The 20,418-nt window shown below is 35.2% G+C and overlaps 1 protein-coding gene across 5 annotated transcripts in view; it reads left to right on the top strand.

Annotated features, from left to right (window-relative positions):
- DNAlig4 (DNA ligase 4) overlaps positions 1-20,418 on the top strand; it is a 201,063-nt gene that overhangs the window by 30,930 nt on the left and 149,715 nt on the right. For all 5 annotated transcript variants that reach the window (XM_081743176.1, XM_081743173.1, XM_081743172.1 and 2 more), the window contains 2 exons: positions 12,183-12,340; positions 19,893-20,047. In XM_081743176.1, the coding sequence (XP_081599302.1) occupies positions 12,183-12,340; positions 19,893-20,047 (313 nt within the window). The remainder of the gene's footprint in view (positions 1-12,182; positions 12,341-19,892; positions 20,048-20,418) is intronic.

The following is a 20,418-nucleotide window of genomic DNA, read 5'->3' on the forward strand; positions in this document are numbered from 1 at the left end:
TCATTAAGTAGTGCATATTTGAGCGTATGAATATGGAGGCAAAGTTAGTTATCCTTGTAAATTTTAATATTTATAGAAATATTTCTAAAGTCAGATAATTCAGTTGATTTTTAACTTAAATTTCAATCAGCAGAAGCGTACAATTATTTAAACAAATTAACTAAATTCAACCATGATTACAAAATCATATGTTTAATATACACTTTTCCATTGATACCGCTGTGTAAACCCCAAACTCCGATATATAGTAAAGCAAAAGTGAGGTTAGTTGGGTTCGAGATTTTGTAGAAAATGGAAATTGTATAAAGATCGATCCAATATAATTTAGTCAGGAGCAAAGTATGTAATTTTTCAAGTTTTAAGCTGCTTTCGAAATCAATAAACGCTTAAGGGATTAAACAAAATGATTTTAGTTTAAACTGGATTGTATTTAAATGAAAATTTGTCTGGAAATAGTAAATTATACACAAATATATTGGCTGCGGACTAATTAAAGGAAATTTGGATCTTGGTGTAGTAGCTGTGAATAAGGTAACTAGATTTAGCTATATAATTAGCTCATTCAAGTGATATTTAATTCGTCTTCAGTGGAATATCATATTTTACAAGTGACATAGCCTTCAATATGATCAGTACTTAAGAAACTTCAGCTCGCCTCCCTCGATAGGGGATGGCTGATCCCTAGATTCACTACAAATCTCTTATGTCTTAGCAACAAATGTCTTAGCTACAACAAAATTTTAAAGGTTCAGAAATGTTAACTAACGTATAAAAATTAATTTACGTAAATAAACAAGTCTTGGCCATTGTAGAATATCATGTATAATCAAAATTATTTTCTGAGTTGAAATATAGTAAATCTAAACCTGCCCTGTACTAAATCTATTCTAATTCTTCTTAATTAAGTGGTAAATGGATTGCATATTTGATCTCATGTTACTTTGAAATTAAAGTGCGATCGTTCATGTTTGTTCAATATAGTACAGAAAAATGTAGGAATTGCGATCACAGGTTAGATTAGATTATCTTCCAGGTCTTGTCCTAACAGTATTTCTTCAATAAATGCATGTACAAGAATCTGAAGATTTGTGTAGTATTTCTTTGCCAATGCATATACAAGTACCTGCATGATGTGAATATACTAATAATAAATGTGTAAAAAATACCTACTAGAATATAGGTAATACCATTAGTAAAACATTTGTATAATGTATGAATTGATAGAATACTAACAGCATGAATTTTTTATTCTCTTATTTGGAAATTAAGATCTGTAAATTTTTATAGGTGGACACATGCATGTTGATTGTTTAATATTATTAACCGGAACTAAATGTATTGAACATGCTACTATGTTGATTAAAAAGGGACATCTATCAGCAGATGTACAGTAGAACTATTTTATGAAACATAATCACTTTTTTTGCTAATATGCAAATTATAAAATAAAAAGTAGAAAAGCAAATTCTTTAGGGGTTGAAATTAATTCTATTGCTTGTATATAAGAAATAGTTAGTATTTAATGGCCATAAAATTCATCTGTAGGGATTTGGAAGAATCTGGTATTATTTTGGTTTTATTATAGTGTCAGATTGCGTAAATACTAATAAAGCTAAATACAAGGAATTTTATTTTCCAACATATCTTCGAAGTAGTTAAATAGTTCCAGATTTTAGCGCTACAAAACGAAGTGGCGACCTAGAATAAGCTAATTTCAATACACATCACATTTATTTATTTACTTTACTGTTTAATATTATCTCTTTATAACTACACATATTTATATAGACGTACAAAATATTGGGTAAATATATGCAAGTTCTTGCTTACCATAGAGTAAAAATATGCATATAGACATACAAAATATAGTTCTTGCTTACTATAGGAGAAATATATAGACATAGTACCATGAGATGATGATTGAATGAAATAGAACAACCTATGATTGTAAGCGGTCACAATAATAGACACAAAGATTCCTTAGGCCGACAATGAAAAATGAAATGAAATCTTTAAGTTTAACGTCCCACGGTTATGCCGGTTAGGCTAAAGGAGACGGTGATAATGAGAAATGAGTGAAATGCTTTAATGAAGAAAGTGGGAGGAAACGGGAGAACCCCGAGTAAACCCACGACCACGGTGTTTGTCTACCACAAAGTCCACACGGCACAAGCTGGGATCGAACCAGGGACCCCAGGCATGGAGGTGAATGCTCTACCACTGAGCAACCGCGCCCCCTAGGCCGACAATGAGTATTTGCTTTCTGTATTCTGAACTGACTAAAAACAATAGGAAAAAATGTCGGAAAATTAATAGAAACTAGTTTTTCAACCTCCAGCGAATTCAGAGAAAATTTTGATCAGACATATGAAATACGTTGGCAGTATGAAAGCGGAAATGTAAGTATACAAGTATGCCATTTACTGATAACAAAACTGAGTGAAGGTACAGATTAGGGAGGCAACAAACCGCAGTGCCCAGTCAGCTTTATCCAGACATATAAGGAAGATCATTCAGTAAGTGAGGTAAAGGTAAGAGGGTAAAATATGAATGGCATAGATATTACATTTTTTGAAACATTTTTGTTAAACAAGGATATTAAAATTAAATATACTTGTACATCCGTGTGTAACAGATAATCTCTCTTGTTGAATTCATCAAAATACAGTCTCTAACAAGAAAAAGAAAGATGTTAATTTAGAAATACACAGTCACCATCGTAGACATTAAATTAGCACATGGAGACTTACTAGCAAATTCATTAACTTATATTGCAGTGCAAAGTATACATGGTCAAAAATGTTCTATCTACCTCGTTCTGCATTCCTTTGTTTCTCAGCGGTCCCCTTTCTACCTTTCACGAGGGAAAATCGATAGTCAGTCAATTACAAAGGCTACGGTGAAGAAAGAAAGAAAGAAAGAAAGAAAGAAAAACACCGCAACTAGTTTTATTTTTCTACGTAACATCGATCTACATCCAGACATTTACAACATCGACGTATAAACTCTGCTGTATAGAAGTTCGTTGGTTGTCGCAATGGACCTCACGTTCTATTTCTGCATCCCACGCGAAACGTTTAACGCTAAAGCACGGTTACGTACGCACAAGGCTGTCATGGCTGTACGGTGGTGACTGTTGAAGAACTTGCCACTCGAACTCCCCAACAATCTTGGTTTCCTCGGTCTACATGAGGCCTGGTGCTATCATGATGCAGTAAAATATCTCGAGTCAGTCGTTTCGGATGTTCACGGAGAATGGTAACAAAATATAACAGTACGATCTAGCAGGAAAGAAACAAGCAACACAGCTTGTCAATCCCAGAACACGGTAGTCGTAACTTTCTTAGCAAAGGACACAGCCTTGAGTATTACGCTGATTATAAAGGTGGATGTTTCGTTTGACGTTTTGTTTGACTGGTAGTGATACTCATATATTTCATCGCCTGTGACGGCTCTGTTATACATGTCTTCTCCTTGCTCGGCGTATTGACAGATATATTCAAGCAATATGCCCATTCGAAGGTTTTTGCGTTCTATAGTCATGTATTTTTGTACTCATTCACAGTAATTAACTAACTAACTCTATGGCCTATGGAACCCGGAGGTTCAATGCCGCGTTCACAAAAGCTCTCCACTGACTTCTATCCTTAGTCAATTGGATCCAGTTTCTACTTTATATTCCTACTTCTGCGACATCCATCTTAATATTATCCTCCCATCTGCGCCTAGGTCTTCCTAATGGTCGGTTTCCGGTCAAGACTTTGAAAGCGTTTCTACTTTCTTTCATCCTAGCTACATGATCTGCCCATCTAAGCCTCCTAAACTTGATGACCCTAACAATGTTTGGTAAACCGTATGAATTATGTAGTTCCTCGTTATGAAGTTTCCGTCATTCCCCATTCCCGTTCCTCTTGGGTCCGAATATTCGTCTCAGGAACTTGTTCTCAAATATTTTCAGTCTATGTTCTTCCCTCAGAGTAAGCGACTCTTTCGTTTTGTTTCGCAACCATACAGAACAACATGCATGATTATCGTTTTATATATTTTAAGTTTCAAATTCCTCGATAGAATTCGCGACGACAAGAGATTTTGAACCGAACAGTAACACGAATTCTCTGCTTTCAGTCGACATTTAATTTCTTCGTGAATATGATTTTCGTATGTTAACATTGATCCTAGATATTTGAAAGTATCCACTTCATCAAAAGTATTATTAAATATTTTAACGCATCCATAATTTGCCGTATTACGGTCCCGACGTACTTCCATATATTTCATTTTCTGTGCATCTACTTCTAAACCCATGTCCCTGCAAGCGTTTAATAAGACCTCTACATTTCTTTCTATGGTTCTCTTATCATCCCCTATTAAATTTACATCATCATCATACGCCATAAACTGGTGAACATCGTTCAGCTCTAGGCCTTGGTTGCTATCTTTTGTTTTCCTTATCAAAAATTCAGCTGAGTGGGTACCATGTGACTACATAAAAATTCAGATGTAATGCGGTAAGTTGACGCATTCCTATCCTCCCTAATCGTATTCTCCACCAGCCGCAGTGTTACTTCTGTTGGTTTCCACTGGTTCGTTGTTCGACTCATGAGATCTGATTTGACTCAAGTAGATGCTTTGAAAATCCACAAGTTGTATTTCTATATCTTTAAAATCGTGTTTATTTATTTGTTTAAGTTTCAGTTTTTATGCTCCTTTTGGCTATCGTAATATCCCTTTCCTCACGCTCATATCTAATCTAAGAGTACGCCGTACAGCAAATTTTTCCGTGATGAAGTAATTTTTGTAGCATCAAGTGGCGACAAACCTGGGAATTTTGCTAAGCGTGAGGGAATTCCGAAGAATTAGATTTTATAAACGTTTAAAATGAAAATTCTAAGATAATTTCGGATGTGGTTAAGTGCTTCTTCTCTTAATTGCCAACTTCAGACTTATAAATATATCCATGTTTTCCACTAATGATGTGTAACAAACTTACATTCTATAGTTGTGCGCATCATCTTTTGCTCTCGCTTGTGCAGTGAAATATCATATTGGTGGATCATCCACAAAATGCAGTTTGATCAACGATCCAATGGTAAATTCATTTTCGATGGACGCATAATTCCAACATTTTTTCCGTTCTTGTTCACACTACTTTGCATTTTATTTGAGTTCCTGTTAATCACGCAAATGAAAGGATTTTTGGATACAATTACTTTATTTTAGCTTCTGTGTTTTCATTGTAATGTATTTTAAGGTGGATCACCACCCGGAAGTCAGTACATATTTTAGCTCATTCCTTTAACTACTCCGCAATGAAAGTTTACATATTATAAATATTGTACTATAAGATAGAGTTATGTTTCAGCTACAACACAAGACACTGATTCATTTGGTTGTGTCTCCTGATATCGAAGAAGGTAACAAATAAAAGAAAATATTTGATTCGTTTTACAATAGGCACACAAGATGGCACTTACTGTTAGATCTTACTAGAAGTGCTCTGTGTTATGAAATGTTTGTTTGTATGTGTAAAGTATTTTAAAGTAACTATCTTAATACGAAATAGATATATTGTTTTACCGGTTTTCGTGTTATGTTTCACATTTTATTTAAATATTAATTTAAATATAAAGAAATAGATTTTGAGAAGAAACTTGAACAGAACGCCATTATGTGTTGTGGACAAATTTGTACGTTTATTGTGGTAGTCACAATAAGAAAATTTCTGGATTCTAGCGTTGCAGTTCGAGAAGCGGAACTTAGCTGTGAATTGCGGTAAGGGTCGAAAACTAATTCCTCCAGTAAGTATCCAAGCAGAATTTCATGATTACTTCCTTTATTATCTAGCATCAGTAAACACTCGACACTATCTGGCAATACCGCACTATTCAAGCAGCATTTAGCATAGCACTGAGAACACCTAGTGATCCTCCTTAATTCGCAAAAAAAAATTATTTCGGAGATATTTACGAGATATAGTTGTATATTAGCGTATGCATTGGGTCAATACTCAGTGGATAACCGGACTAATTTCATCGGATTCTTTATCTTGAAATATGATATACGTTTAGATTTCTGGAAACAATGTGTGCAGAATAAAGTGATTACAGGGGCAGAAGAAAAAAAAAAAAAAAAACTACATTATATTATTTTCAATAAAACATTCATGACGCTGTATATGAACAAAATTGTAGTAATCAGTCTTCAAAATATTTTCCAGGAAGAGTTTACCTAGACTACTGAATTACTCTTTGTTGACTTTCTCAAGAGAAATAAATCGTACGTCTAAAGTGTACTTTTTACTTTGTGTTTATAGCGCAATATTTATTAATTGTTATACATTTACAGCTACATATTTAATCTTTTCAATCAATAGTTATACATTTGTAATGAATATTAATAGTGATGCGTCTCGTAAGTTTTAACAAAAATATTCTTAAGTGTTACTTCAAAAATATTCTGAGATTAAAAATGATGCAGCAGTTTGCGAACAATATTTATGATACATGAACGTAAGTTAAAATAAGATTTCATTTTCTGTCTCTTTAATCATTGTTTGATGCAATTTTCTATCCGTTTTTTCAATGCCAATACGAAATTTTTAAAATGTTATAAAACAAGATTCTTTCAAACAAGACGTGTAAAAATATTTTATAACTGGAATGCCTTTTTGAGAGGAAACACAAAAACTGTCCTGGACGTTGTAGGGTGTGCCATGAAGACACCCATGCTAGCATCTACCTCCAAAAAATACGACTGGATTTTTTTTCTACTTAGAAATTCGCAGTGAAATTAAAGAAGAGGGATTGGTTAGAACTTGCAATTCAAATTACCGTTGTTCAGTACACCGTGGAAGTAACGAAGTTTCATGATGTGTAATTCCTGTTTTAATGTTGATATCTTCATATATTTACAGTAGAAAGAGAGAGAGAGAGAGAGAAATCGCAAAGGAGATCTCCATCATTTTCATATGTTGCTGTTGTATATTGTGTTCTTCGAAAATTCTTGCGTTTCGAAACAAGAGAAGCAAATAGGGTCTTTCTTGCTGATGGTTCATTGTCACGTGTTACATTGTATGAAAGAAACTGTTTTAAGGGATCGAGTATGTTTCAGATGTTTTGCGCGTTTGAAATATTTTGCATGTTGACACTAAAACACAAATTGGGTTGCGTAGTAGAACGTTCACTTCTGGCACCAAAGTTCCTGCGTTCAAATTATGGATGCGCGATATTGGCTTTGTAGTAAATAAACACCGAATGGGGAGTTTTTCGGAGTTCTCCCGTTTCCTTCTCTATTCACATTCCTTTCGTTGTTACATCATTAACTAAGCAATTACTATTTTGTTTGCGCGACTATAAACTAACGATTTAGTGTAAAGTGTAAGTGTTAAGGAATGAACTATCGATTCTAAGTAACCGTAAGGCGCCTTTGGGAATTGTAAAGCTACAAATTAGCAATGATTGGCTTCTGTTATCTGGTAAATAATGTTCGGGACGTGATTTTATTTTTCTCGGGAATAAAGTGTTCTTTGCTTGCTTTCTGGTTTGGGAATTTAGTTAATACTCAAATGTACGAAACTAATAGTTAATTCAAAGTAGTAAAGACGTTACTGCAAGAACTTCAAAATTAATAAGCAGCAACCTGATAATGGGTCGAAAGTGAAGAGGAGTTGTAGTTGTGGCGTTCATTGTATCTAATGTTCCCGTGCAGATAACAAGCATGTCAGTTTCCAAGTATTCCAATATCACGTTCAATTCTTCTTGATTAACAACCAATAACTTTTTTATCATTAATTCGGGAAGTACGAGGTGACAAATTTTCTGCTCGATACAACATTTGCGGAGGGTCTTTTCGCAGAGAAACATCTGAAGCCAAGCGGTAACAAGTCATGTAAAAGGTACAAAGCATATGCAGGTCGTTGCGTTCATCTCAGTATTAGGAACAGTTAGTGCCTTTGTGAATCAAGAAAACAAGCAAGCCGGTGCCTTCTTACGTGGAATGTTACCTTATTTTTAGCTCAGCTATACGAAACTTAAGTTTTCTGGTGATGTTACAAGTTCAAATGCGGATTCTACGATGTAAATGAGTACGAGTTCGGGGACAGAACAAAGCACTTTACAGGGATTCTCAGTGACAAAGTAGCATTGCAAAAGCAGAATTACTATTGTGTATTCAAAGTTCAGTAACGTACATGAATACTCGCTGCTGCTAAAGATGTCAAAATATTCAAAATTATATTCTCAGACAGTGAAATTGCCAGGAAAATTTAGCTTCGATGTGACAAAATAGCACACACTTTCCATTTATGGGTTATTACCACCGTACTTTAAAAGTGAACTAATTCAGTTATTGAAGGGACAATATAGCTTCTGATGTAGAATGTTAAACCCAGATACTCTCCTCACGAATAAACCACACTTTCCCACTCAAAATGAAGCAAATTCACGGAGCGGCTTAAAAACACGTCCATACCGTTTAACAATAACTACAATTTATTTTTATTTTTATCTTACTTATTGTTCTAGTTCATTAGGGGGAAAATATATTACTTATCTATCGCTGTTTTTGTCTTGTTCCTATGAACATGAGAAAGTCTGTGTAGTTAATTATATATCAGGAAAAATTTCCAAGAACGCTTTGGAAAACTGTGAAAAGTCAGAAAATTTTTTCGTGCAAATTTTGTCTCCACCCTAAACATACTAGTAATTTTTCGACGTTAATGGGTGGTTTTAAGGCCAATTGTTAATTATATTTCAGAAAGATTTTTCTGAAATATGTTCTGTAAAAGTCTTTTGTGATTGTAAGGGACATTCATTTTCCTTCATTTGATTTTTTTGGAGTCAACAATTGAATCTTAAAATAACTAAAACTTTTACTTATTTTCGCCATTTTTTAAAAGCAATAATAGTTTTGATCGAGATGTTAATTCATTCAAAGTAAAATGTTTGCTCTTAAAAAAAGATTTTCCAGATGTTAACTGTAGTTGTTAAGAAATACTTCGAGTCTTGCTGAATATATTGTCTGTTAGAAATAAGAGTTCGGGGAACTTTCATTATATATATATATGTCTTTATAAATTGTAGCATTTAAATGGTTTAACATGTTATTATTTTCTTCTTCGTTAGTAAGTTTTATTTTGGATCAATATTGAACTTTCACAAAAGATATTCCAATTATGCATTGTTTCATTAATTTGTAGACAATACATGTGTAAGATACCAGAACAATGCACAATAACGATACTATAAGGTGAGTCATAAGTCTTGCAATATTCTGATACACAACGTACCTGTGTTTATTATGGTCCATCTTCTGTCAGTTCTTCGATTCCACGTTAATACCATGTGCTGTCTTTAGAGGCAAAGAAGACAAACACTGCTGTTTTCTCCTCCTGCTGGTTGGTGAAGTATCATGATCCGAAGCAATTGTGCAAGTAGTAATCCGAAGGGTCAAGGTCAGGACTTATTACAAGTTTGATATCAGTTCAATGCCATCAAGTTCCTGATTTTCGTTTTTCGATCCAAGTCTGGTTTCGCGTAATTCTGTTCCAGCAGAGCGCGCTTTCAGTTAACCAATGTAGGATATTTTTGGCGTAGTGCAGCATACATCCGACCCAGTTGTTCGGTGTTAACCCCTTATAGTTCCACCGTGTGCAGAGCATGATTTTATGTTCGAAACCACCCTGTTTGACTACCGGTTCTGGAAGTTGACCCTTGTTCATTCACTGTATCTCCACATTCGAAGTTCGAAAAAAGACCCTCTTTTCGTTGCATGTGACAGTCCGTTTTAGGAAACTCACATCATGCAGATTTTCTATGAGTTGTCTGCAAGGATACTTTTTCCTTTTGGCCTGAGGTGTGATGGTATAATCCGCGGAAGAAAACCTGCAACATGAGGATGTAAGTTTATTGTGAAACTACGCCTAACAGCACATGGAATGAACAAAACGAATCACGCCAGGATAAACCTCGACCTCCTCTCGAGCACACTTATTTTGGAGCAAAAGACTTCGTCATTTCACAATAAACTTATATGCTAATGTTGCAGGTTTTTTGCCGCGGATTGTACAATGTGGTAGCTAGCTGCTGATAGGTTTTCCTGAGTTCGTCAAGGTAACTCATCACATTGAACTGGGATATGCCGAATTAGTTTGAGAATCGTGGTCTCCTGATTGATGGATTTTTCTCAATGGCGTCTTACCCTGGGCGGTAGAGCCTTGGCAGATATTTGACATTTTTACAACATGCACGACTCGCATAACAAATGTGTTGGGTTGCTGCCGTAGCGTTATGCCTGAGTTCAAAGTCATACATGGGGCTACGGTGGCTTAGTGGTAGAGCGTTCACCTCTGGTGCATAGGTCCTTGGTTCGATCTCAGCTCGCGCCAAGTGAACATTTTGGCGAACAAACACCATGGGCGCGGGTTTTCTCGAGGTTCTCCCGTTTCCTTTCACTTTCTTCATTCCACCATTTCCTTCATTACTCATCATCACTGTCTCCTTTAGCCTAGCCAGCATAACCATGGGACTTAAAACTTTTTCATTTCAAACTCATACAGTAACAGTAGACGTATCAGATGTTGTTGAGCACTCACCGACATTAACACGAAATATTTTGCTGGAGGTACTGACGGAGGAGCATCCTTCATATTAAATAGCCCACCTACCACACTACCTGTTGGGCCAATTTGACGTTGTACTTACGGTCGATCGCAGCGTGTATACATGTCTGCGGTTTGGGTTGTGGAAATATTGCAAGAGCTATAACTAATCTTTTTATTTATAAAAGAAATCATAGTCCAAAAATAAACAAGATGATCAAAAGGAACATATAGAAATAAAAATTAAGTGTCGTAGGTAGATATATAAATACAATTATCAAAACTTGTAGTTTCTCAAAGCATTTCTTTGAGAAGAAACAAAAATCTCTGAAGTCCGAACTTTGCATTGGACAAATATCATAGAGAGGAACTCATGAATCATTCATATCAAAAATTATCTTAGTGGACATGGAATTAAATAGTAGGAGTTTTAAATAAAACTTTCGATAAATACACATTTAAAAAAAAAAAAAACAAAAAAATACTTCGTTGGCAAGAATTACAAATATTTATTACAATACCTGTCATAACCAACAATAAAAATTTAATGAATTAGGATTCATAGTTGATCAAAATGCAACCTGGTAACAATTCACTTTTATCTGTAGCTGAACTCTTTTAATATCTTCAGTCACTTTTTCGTGTGCACAGTAGAATTTTCTCCAATCCAGCAAGAGAAAATACATTCAAAAATTTTACAGCGTTTTAATTCAATTGCTTAATAAGCTGTTTACATACCGAGGAATGCATTGTTAATTGAAGAAGTGTGTAACCACCCAAGTTTAATTTACAAATCTAGTATATATATATATATATATACACACTGCAACAACAAGATTTTTCCAAAGTATGGTGTTCAATACAAGAAATTCACATTATTAAGATTTTTGACTTTATCACTTTTCAACTGTGCACACGGAAAAGTGCAAGATGACATTCTGAAAGTGTGAGCTAGTTAGATCTACTGAGGAAGATAACAGAAATTACTGAAACATGTCAGTACTTACGTTAGTACAAAATTCAGCAAAAAAAAAAAAAAAAAGTCTCAGTTTGTTAGAAAGAAAGTAATTTCTAACAGTTAAGAGACGACGTCTTCCTGCCTCTGTTTGAAAATGGATAGTGCTTTGCTCTTTATTATTAAGGGCCGTATTAAATGTAAATTAGGTTCTTATTATTTATATAAAATTCAAAAGTATTTATTCCATGTCAAGCATAATATAATTTAGTAATTCAGCTACATGAACACAGTATATAAGCCACAGACAGTTGTTACCGTTTACCTTTTAGGACTGTACAGTATTTAACAAACTTTAACTCCAACGTACATGAAACATTTGACGGGTGGTAATCATATTTAGATTTGAGCATTAATTGTGTAACCGCAAGTTAACTTGAACTTAAAGAAAGAAGAAAAAAAGTTGAATGTAAACAGTTAGAAGTTTTAGTCATGCATAATCTTAACCTATATCATACAACAAGTCGAAAGCGTGAGGATTTCAACTAGTTATTGTGAACCAGGAATTTCTTCATTTCTGCAGTTCGATATAAAAAGTAACTCAACTTTTTCCTTGTTTTTCTTATTCAGGAGGATAGTTTCTTTCCAGTGCTGCGACTACTTATCCCGCTATTAGATAAAGAAAGAGGAGCCTATGGTGTGAAGGAATTCACATTGGCAAAGATATACATAAGGATATTGTGTTTACCTCGTGAGGGACATGATGCCTCAAAGCTTCTCAATTTTAGGTATTGTATTCCATTGTATTCAAATCATTATCACCTTTTATAACTCTTGACTGCTCTCATTGTTCCTTATTTTTACTGATTACAAGTAGAACGTGTGTCAATGTTAACCTATATTTAACTGTTAAGAATATGTGCAACTTTGTCATGACTGTAGGTGTCATTGTTAGAAGTATGTGCATCGTTGTTAGGAATATGTGCTTCTTTGTTATGACTGTAGGTGTCAGTGTTAGGAAAATGTGGGTCGTTGTTATAACTGTATATGTCTTTGTTAGGAATATGTGCGTCTCGTTATGACTGTAAGTGTCATTGTTAGGAATGTATGCGTCTTTGTTATGACTGTGTCATTGTTAGGAGTATGTTCGTTTTTGTTATGAGTATAAATTTCATTGTTAGGAGCACGTACGCCATTGTTATAAATGTAGATGTCATTGTTAGGAATATGTGCGTGTTTGTTATGACTGTAGGTGTTATCATTAGGAGTATATTCATTTTTATGAAGACGAATTACGCCTTTTTGTTTACCAAAACTGGCTCTGAGGATAAATTATGATCCTTAATATCAAAATTTATTGACGGTAATACTGTATATTAATCGTGTTACCCTGTCCTACGTAGTTGTAATGGATTCCATCAAACTGTTACCACCGCTATCTTCCATGAATGTAGGCTTGGTTTGCGTGTATGCTTTGGTTTTTGATCTGCATCCATCGTGATAAACGTTTACGTTTATCATAAGAGTCTCCACATGTGATTAAACGAACCAAAAAGAGCTTTTATTATTATTATTATTATTATTATTATTATTATTATTATTATTATTATTATTATTATTATTATTATTATTATTATTATTATTATTATAAATCTAATACTCAATGTTGTGCAAATCTCCAAATGTTGAACTTCGTGTTGTTTTGTCAAATCATGATGAACCAGTTCGTCAAGCTCCTTCACCTTTTCAAGGGCTGCAAGGTGTCTTGAAACAATGTATATCATATAATCTTGTAATATTAATTAGATGTACTAACAACGCTGTCAATAAAGAGGAGTTGTGAAATGAGAAATGTGGCAAATTGTGGCAAATCGAGAGGATTGTGGCAAATTGTAAGATTAAGTTAATAATTTTACATCTAACACCAGTTCTTATGTACACTCATGTCCAAAATTATTGTCGCATATCTATAAATATGCTGTTGTAGGAATATAATTTGATAACGAATTCGCCCGGTATTTTTTGTAATGTTGGTATGTGTATAATCGGCAAAGACATGTATGTGGCAAATTTCATATCAAAAGAGGAGTAAAAAAGAACAACAAAACGAAAATAAAACTTTCTTGTCCATTTAGCAACATTTTATTTTACTCATTCTAATTTTCGTATTTATAATTCTTTTCCTATGAAATTTACCACAAATACACATTTCCAGGCTAGACACATAGTATCAGTATTAAAAGTACCCTGCAAAATCATTATCAAATTATATTCTTACAAGAAGACACTTATAGATATGCGACAATCATTCTGGACATGAGTGTGCATTAAAGTGTTGTATTCCTGTAAGTCTTTAATCGTACTCGTGAGCATGTGATATGTTTTTAATAAACACAAGCGATAAATGCTAAAAATTTGAAATGGAAGGTGCAAATGTACCAAAACAATTATCATTGGAATTCAATGTGGCGGTTTAAGCAAAATTTTTAGGTATATATGAAAACTGCAGGACATAGAAATAAACCACCAGAAGTTATAGGTGTTATATTACTTAATGCAATTGGTGAAAAGGCACTTGAGTTGTTTAACACATTCAAACTAAATAGTAAAGAGGCAGCTAATTGCGATAAATTACTTCAAAATTGTGATAATTTTGCAAACCCCAAGAAAATCATTGTAGTGGAATGATATATCTATCACTCTTGCATACAGGCGGAAGGAGAGAAATTTGATAAATTCCTGACAGATCTAATAAAACTAGTAAAAACTTGTGAATTTGGAGACGAAACGGATAACGTCATATGATACATACGAGAAGTAATAAGCACTTACAAGAAAAACTTTTACATGGAAGTGATCTGACATTAGAAAAAGTAAGTGAGATGGGACAACAGCGGAAATGTGTAAATAACAAGCTGAAACACTACAAGGAAAATCGGTATATCAGGAAGTGCAAGTGGTAAAAAGAAAAAAAGTGAATGTGGAACCAAACGTTAGTGATACAATGATAGAAAAGCAATTGGGAAGAGGATATTCCAACAAGAAAAGTAAAACAAACTTAAAAAATAAAATAACAGAAAAGAGTAGGCCATATTTACATATAAAATGTAATACAGTATATAGAAAAACAAAATTTCCTGGATTTGGTAAACGTTTTAATAAGTGCAAGGGTATGAATCACTATGCTGTAGGATGTAAGTTCAAGGAAATTAAACATAATAATAAAAATGTAGGTGGTAAGTGTATGGGCGTAGAGCATTCTGTCTTTATATCTTACCTAAAAGTACAAGGTGTAAATACACCGACTACTAAAGAAAATCAGTGGACTCAACAACTAAATGTTGAAGGAAAACAGATTAATTTCAAACTTAATACTAGTATTGAAGTGAATATATTACCATTACATAAATTAAGGAAACTTAATGCAACATTTAAGGTTAGACCTACTAAGTTAATATTAAACATATGATAGCATGAAAATTAAACCAATAGGAACAGTGAAACTGAAATGTGAAGTATACCAAATTGGTAAGTGGGTTGAGTTTGTGGTGCTTAATAATGAAGGTAATTCATACAAGGCTTTGCTTGGACTAGAAGGGTGTACAAAATTGAAGTTGGTAGACAGAGTAAATGTGAGCACAGTAACTGAAAGTAGCAAAGAAGCATTCAAAGAACAACAGAAAGATTCATTTCAAGGTATAGATAAATGGGCAAGGTTCTAGAACACAGCTGCCCCTGCAGGTCCACTATCCAGAGACCCAGAGAAGTTAGGTAAATTACGTCAAAGTAAATTATTCCAAACTATTAACTAACCAAAATATCACTTGCATAAAAGCATTTCTTCTAATAATCCGTATCATAAAATAATAGAGGCCTCCACACCCACAAACTGGCATGTATCCAAAATATGAGTAATATTCAGAAATAGTACGAAACTTTAATATATATACTTTGAAACAACGAAGAGAACATACGGATCTTTTATTTTTACACAAATGAATGAATGAATGAATGGCAATTACACATTTACACAAATGAATTGACTGTCCCGATTTTATTTCGAAGGTACAATTGCATGTCCCGTCAGGTAAAATTCGCGTAGGAAATAGTACTACGTTTTACTGCAAAAAGGCAGGAACAAATATCCTCGCTAAGTCTCCTATATAGAGGATGAGTGCTTCCTACAATGCAATTGAAAGGATATCTCCTATAGATGTTTTTGGAATGTCGGAGACAGTACATAAGAACAGACTTAAAAATATACGTGATATAATCTTGTTATATATATACTGTATATGTATGTATATTGTGAGTAAATGTATTTCTAAGGAACAACATTGTAACTGGGCCTAGAGCCCCTTGTGTTGAATAAATAAATAAATAAATAAATAAATAAACATATACTAAAAAAATAATCACGAAACTCAACATATTAAGTAAAAGACACATTATAATGTAGAATATATATTATTTTATTATATATGTTATTAGAAGAAATCCTTTTAAGCAAATTGTATTTTGGTTACTTCAAAGTTCAACTAATCTATTTCAAAGTTCATAGTTCAAATAATCTATTTTGTTATAATTCATTTAACTTGTCCTAAAAAGCAATAAAATATTATTTTAAATATATTAAAAAATAAATTTAAAATACTTCAAAAACTACAAAAAAAGAAACAAAACAAAGAATAAGGAGCGAAAAAAACTAAAACAATGAAAGAAAAATTTTGTTTATTTCAAACTTAAAGGAGGACCAGTCGTTCTAGAACCTTCTCGGTAAATATGACCAAAAGTTACATAGATGAGATAGCAACTCCAGTAGTTAAATCTCCACAAAGAATATCGTTGGCAGTATATTCGAGATTAAAGCAAACATTAGAAATTAAATCTTTAAGTTTTATGTCCGACGCTTATGCCGGCTAGGCTAAAGGAGAAGTTGATGATGAGAAATAAATGAAATAGTTGAATGAAGAAAGTGGGAGGAAACGGGAGAACCCCGAGACGACCCACGCATACGGTGTTTGTCCACAACAAAGTTCACTTGGCGCAAGCTGGGGTTGAACCGGGAACCCTATGCACCAAAAGTGAACGTTCTACGATTGAGCTACCCTTAAAGCAAACATTAGAAATACTTGAAAAAGAAAAAGTAATTTGTAAAGAAGATAATCCAGGTGGTTGGGTCAGTAACTTAGGATAGTAGAAAAGCCGATACTAGAAAAGTAATACTGAAATATATCTCATTAAACTCTTCATAACGGCACTAGCAAGATGACAATACGTAGTTTGGTTAATGAGATATAGCCCAAAATTATGTTTATTTCTTGAACTTCAATTTCTGTTGACATAAAATATTGTCCAAGAATGAGACATATATCAACCGAAAAATCACATTGAGCTGAACAAAATGACGTGTTTGCGGATAAATTCTCATGCGTAGTCGTAGAGAAACTCAAGGAAAACGAACATTTTGTGGCGCTAAAAAGTACCATTCTTTGCCAGTAATAATTTAAATTTTCAGTTTTGCTGGAAGAAATAGTTATTTATTTATGTATTTGTATATGCAGTAAAATACACTGTTAGATTCTGTCCATTATTGTCTCTTTTCCTAACAGTGATAATTTTATAATATGTTATATGTGGTCTATATTTGTAAATACCAACACATGCTTCTTATTTGTAAACCAAACCACGTGTTCTCTTATTAGAATTACTACAAGCAAGCAGACGACAGACATCCTCATCATCATCAGATTATGTGACAGAAGAGGAACACTAGCGCCCTGCTGTCCAGAAGGGGGTATAAAATACGATGTAAGACCTTCATCGGCATCAGTTTTGACTTGTCATCCCTGATCTCTTAGCTTGCCTGGAGCTCTGCGGGATCTCAGCCTCTCGCGGCTTGCCTGGAGCACTGAGAATTCCTAAACCGTTACCACTTAGCCTGCCTGGAACTCTATGATATCCTTCTCTTGGCTGCGTGGGCCTTGGGACACCTGTTTCTCCAGACAAAATTCATAGAGAACATTGTATTGGTCTTTGGACCAAAATTAATATGTAATATTTAATATTAATAATTCCATCTGTATATAACAAGACTTTTTATAATAAAAGATTGTGGGGGAAAACCGAATTCCGTGTTCAAATTGCTTTACTTACTACTTTATCAAAATAATTTTACGATGCACATACTCTTTATAATTTTATAATACCCATGCTCGTTACGCATAAACTAGGTGTTCAAAATAATGTCATTTCCAGTAATCTCATGTATGTATAAAAGAACTGTTAAGCACTGGTTTAAAAGTTAATATTTAACAGAGGAATGTAAAATTTATAATTTCTGTAATTATATATACTGGGTGTATCAAAAGTCTTGAGCATTAGGCCAACTACATTATGTGTAAAGATTCTAGAGAATGGAAAGAGAGGAAAGTTGTTGGAAATTTGTAGTTTTCTATATAAAATGTTGGATTTTTTTTCCAGTCGTACGAACCATTTGGGTTCCACACTGCTAAGGCGCCCAATGTTAAATTGAAAATACAACGTTGCCCGTTCAGCAACGTTCCCTTGGGTTCTCACCATACCAACAATTCAGCATTGTTGGAAACTGATTCGGAGTGTTTTAGGCTCCCTCAAACAACAATGTGCACCTTGTGTCATTTTCGCGTGCTTTTACATTCTGTGCGAACAGCCTGCTGTGCTGGATACGTTGCTTTTTCAATATTAACATAGAGCACATTACTTGTGTGGAAACCAAACGGCTGGGACGATAGGAAATATTCCAACATTTTAGATCAAAAACCACCTATTTCCAATAACTTACCATCTTTCGTATCTCTACTCATTATAGTATTTGGTTATGGTTCCTGACTTTTGGTACACCCAATATATATATATATATATATATATATACAGATGATGATCAGAAGAATGAAAACACCTGTAGTTGGCAACACGTCAGATGTATGGGTTGGCAGTGGTGTCGTGGCGCCCGCAGCGCCGGACCGCTGGTGGTGGTGTGTTAGGTCGGTCTCCATACTACGTCAGGCGCAGTGGAACAGCAGTGTCCAGTGGCTGCAGCAGACGGAGGTAGTATAAAATGGGAGACCTCTCAGATTTTCAAAGAGGGCAAATTGTTGGTGCGCGGTTATGTGAAGTGAGTCTGACGGCAGTGGCTATTGTGTTAGGTGTGTCGCGTGGGACAGTGTCGAAGGTGATGACGGCCTACACAACACACGGGAAAACCACATCGGGGAAGCGGAACAGTGGGCGGAAGAAAATCATGAGTGACAGGTCACGCCGGGTATTAAAGCACATTGTCAAGCAGAACCGTCATGTCACTGCGGAGCAAGTGACGGAGGAACTCAATCATCACCTCCCCCACCCTGTTTCGACAATCACAGTCCGCCGCGAATTACATGACATGAACTTACGGGATCGTGTTGCACGGGCCAAACCGCTCATCAGGGACCATAACGCTTTCGCCCCGGCGGGAGCTCATGTGGTTCGGATTCCACGTTAATCAGTAGGTCCACGTCTCATATAGCCTCGCTGCTGCAAGGGACGCTAAACTAAAAATCAACTCATAACGCTTTCGCACGCCGTAAATGGTGCCGCGACCATGCAACTTGGACCGTTGAGGACTGGAAACGTGTGATATGGTCGGATGAGTAATCCTTCACCCTATTCCCAACCACGGGCCATGTTTATGTGTGGAGAACACCCAAAGAAGCTTATGATCTGCAGTGTCTCCGCCTGATTGTGAAACATGGCGGCGGCTCGGTGATGCTGTGGGCCGCCATATCATGGTTTTCATTGGGTCCTATGGTCACACTTAGCGGACGAATCACTGCCAACGATTATGTCGCAATTTTAGGAGACCACTTACATCCTATGGTCCGGATGTTGTTCCCGGACAATGACGCCATCTTCCAGGATGATAATGCACCCATTCACACAGCTGGCGTTGTTGCAGCGTGGTTTGAGGAACATCGGGATGAAGTTCAACACCTCCCCTGGCTCGCCCAATCCCCAGATCTCAACATAATTGAACATCTGTGGTCCGTCTTGGAAACACGATTTCCGGCGACGATTTCCACCTCCATTCTCTCTCACAGAACTGGCCGATGCCCTGCACAAGGAATGGTGTAAAATTCCACTTGCTACCATTCATGACCTCTATGCCTCCATCCCACACGCATCAAGGCTGTTCTGAAGGCGAAAGGTGGCCCGACACCATATTAATGTGGTAAGTTGCAATTTCGTTCAGGTGTTTCCATTTTTCTGATCACCATCTGTAGATGTGATGACAAAAATAATGTTTCTTTTTCATTTGAACAGATCGCCAAAAACTGCTGGCAACCAAGCTGGTGATTTTGCTGATGTAGCATATTACGTTCTGAAGAATAGATGTTCTGATGGTGGCGAACTGACCGTCGAACAAGTTAACACTCATTTAGATAATCTTGCAGAGAAGCATGCAGCACATGAACCACGTAAGTAACAATCAAAGTGTTTAAACTACTATATGCGATTCAGACACCTAGAAACGTTCTACAGTAAAAGATGTCTATGCAGTACCCTTAAACCGTTTGAAAATGAGAGCAATGGATAGTGCTTCAGCAAATTTTAAAAACATACTATTCCAAACTGTAAAAAATAGTAAGAAAAAAAGTCAACCCTTTATTGCCAAATGATTTGTTTGTTTGTTTGTGCGTGCGTGTATGCGTTGTGCATATCCCTCCTTGGTTCAGTCTTCTGTATAAGATTCCACTGGAGTAAGGGTCATGGATACAATTGCATGTTCTTATTCTTTTTATTTATTTCAGTGAAACTTGCCTAGTTATACATGTTGTCAACCCTTTAT

The sequence above is a fragment of the Thermobia domestica genome, chromosome 16, assembly GCF_964235325.1.
Source record: "Thermobia domestica chromosome 16, izTheDome1.hap1.1, whole genome shotgun sequence".
Classification (NCBI taxonomy): domain Eukaryota; kingdom Metazoa; phylum Arthropoda; class Insecta; order Zygentoma; family Lepismatidae; genus Thermobia; species Thermobia domestica.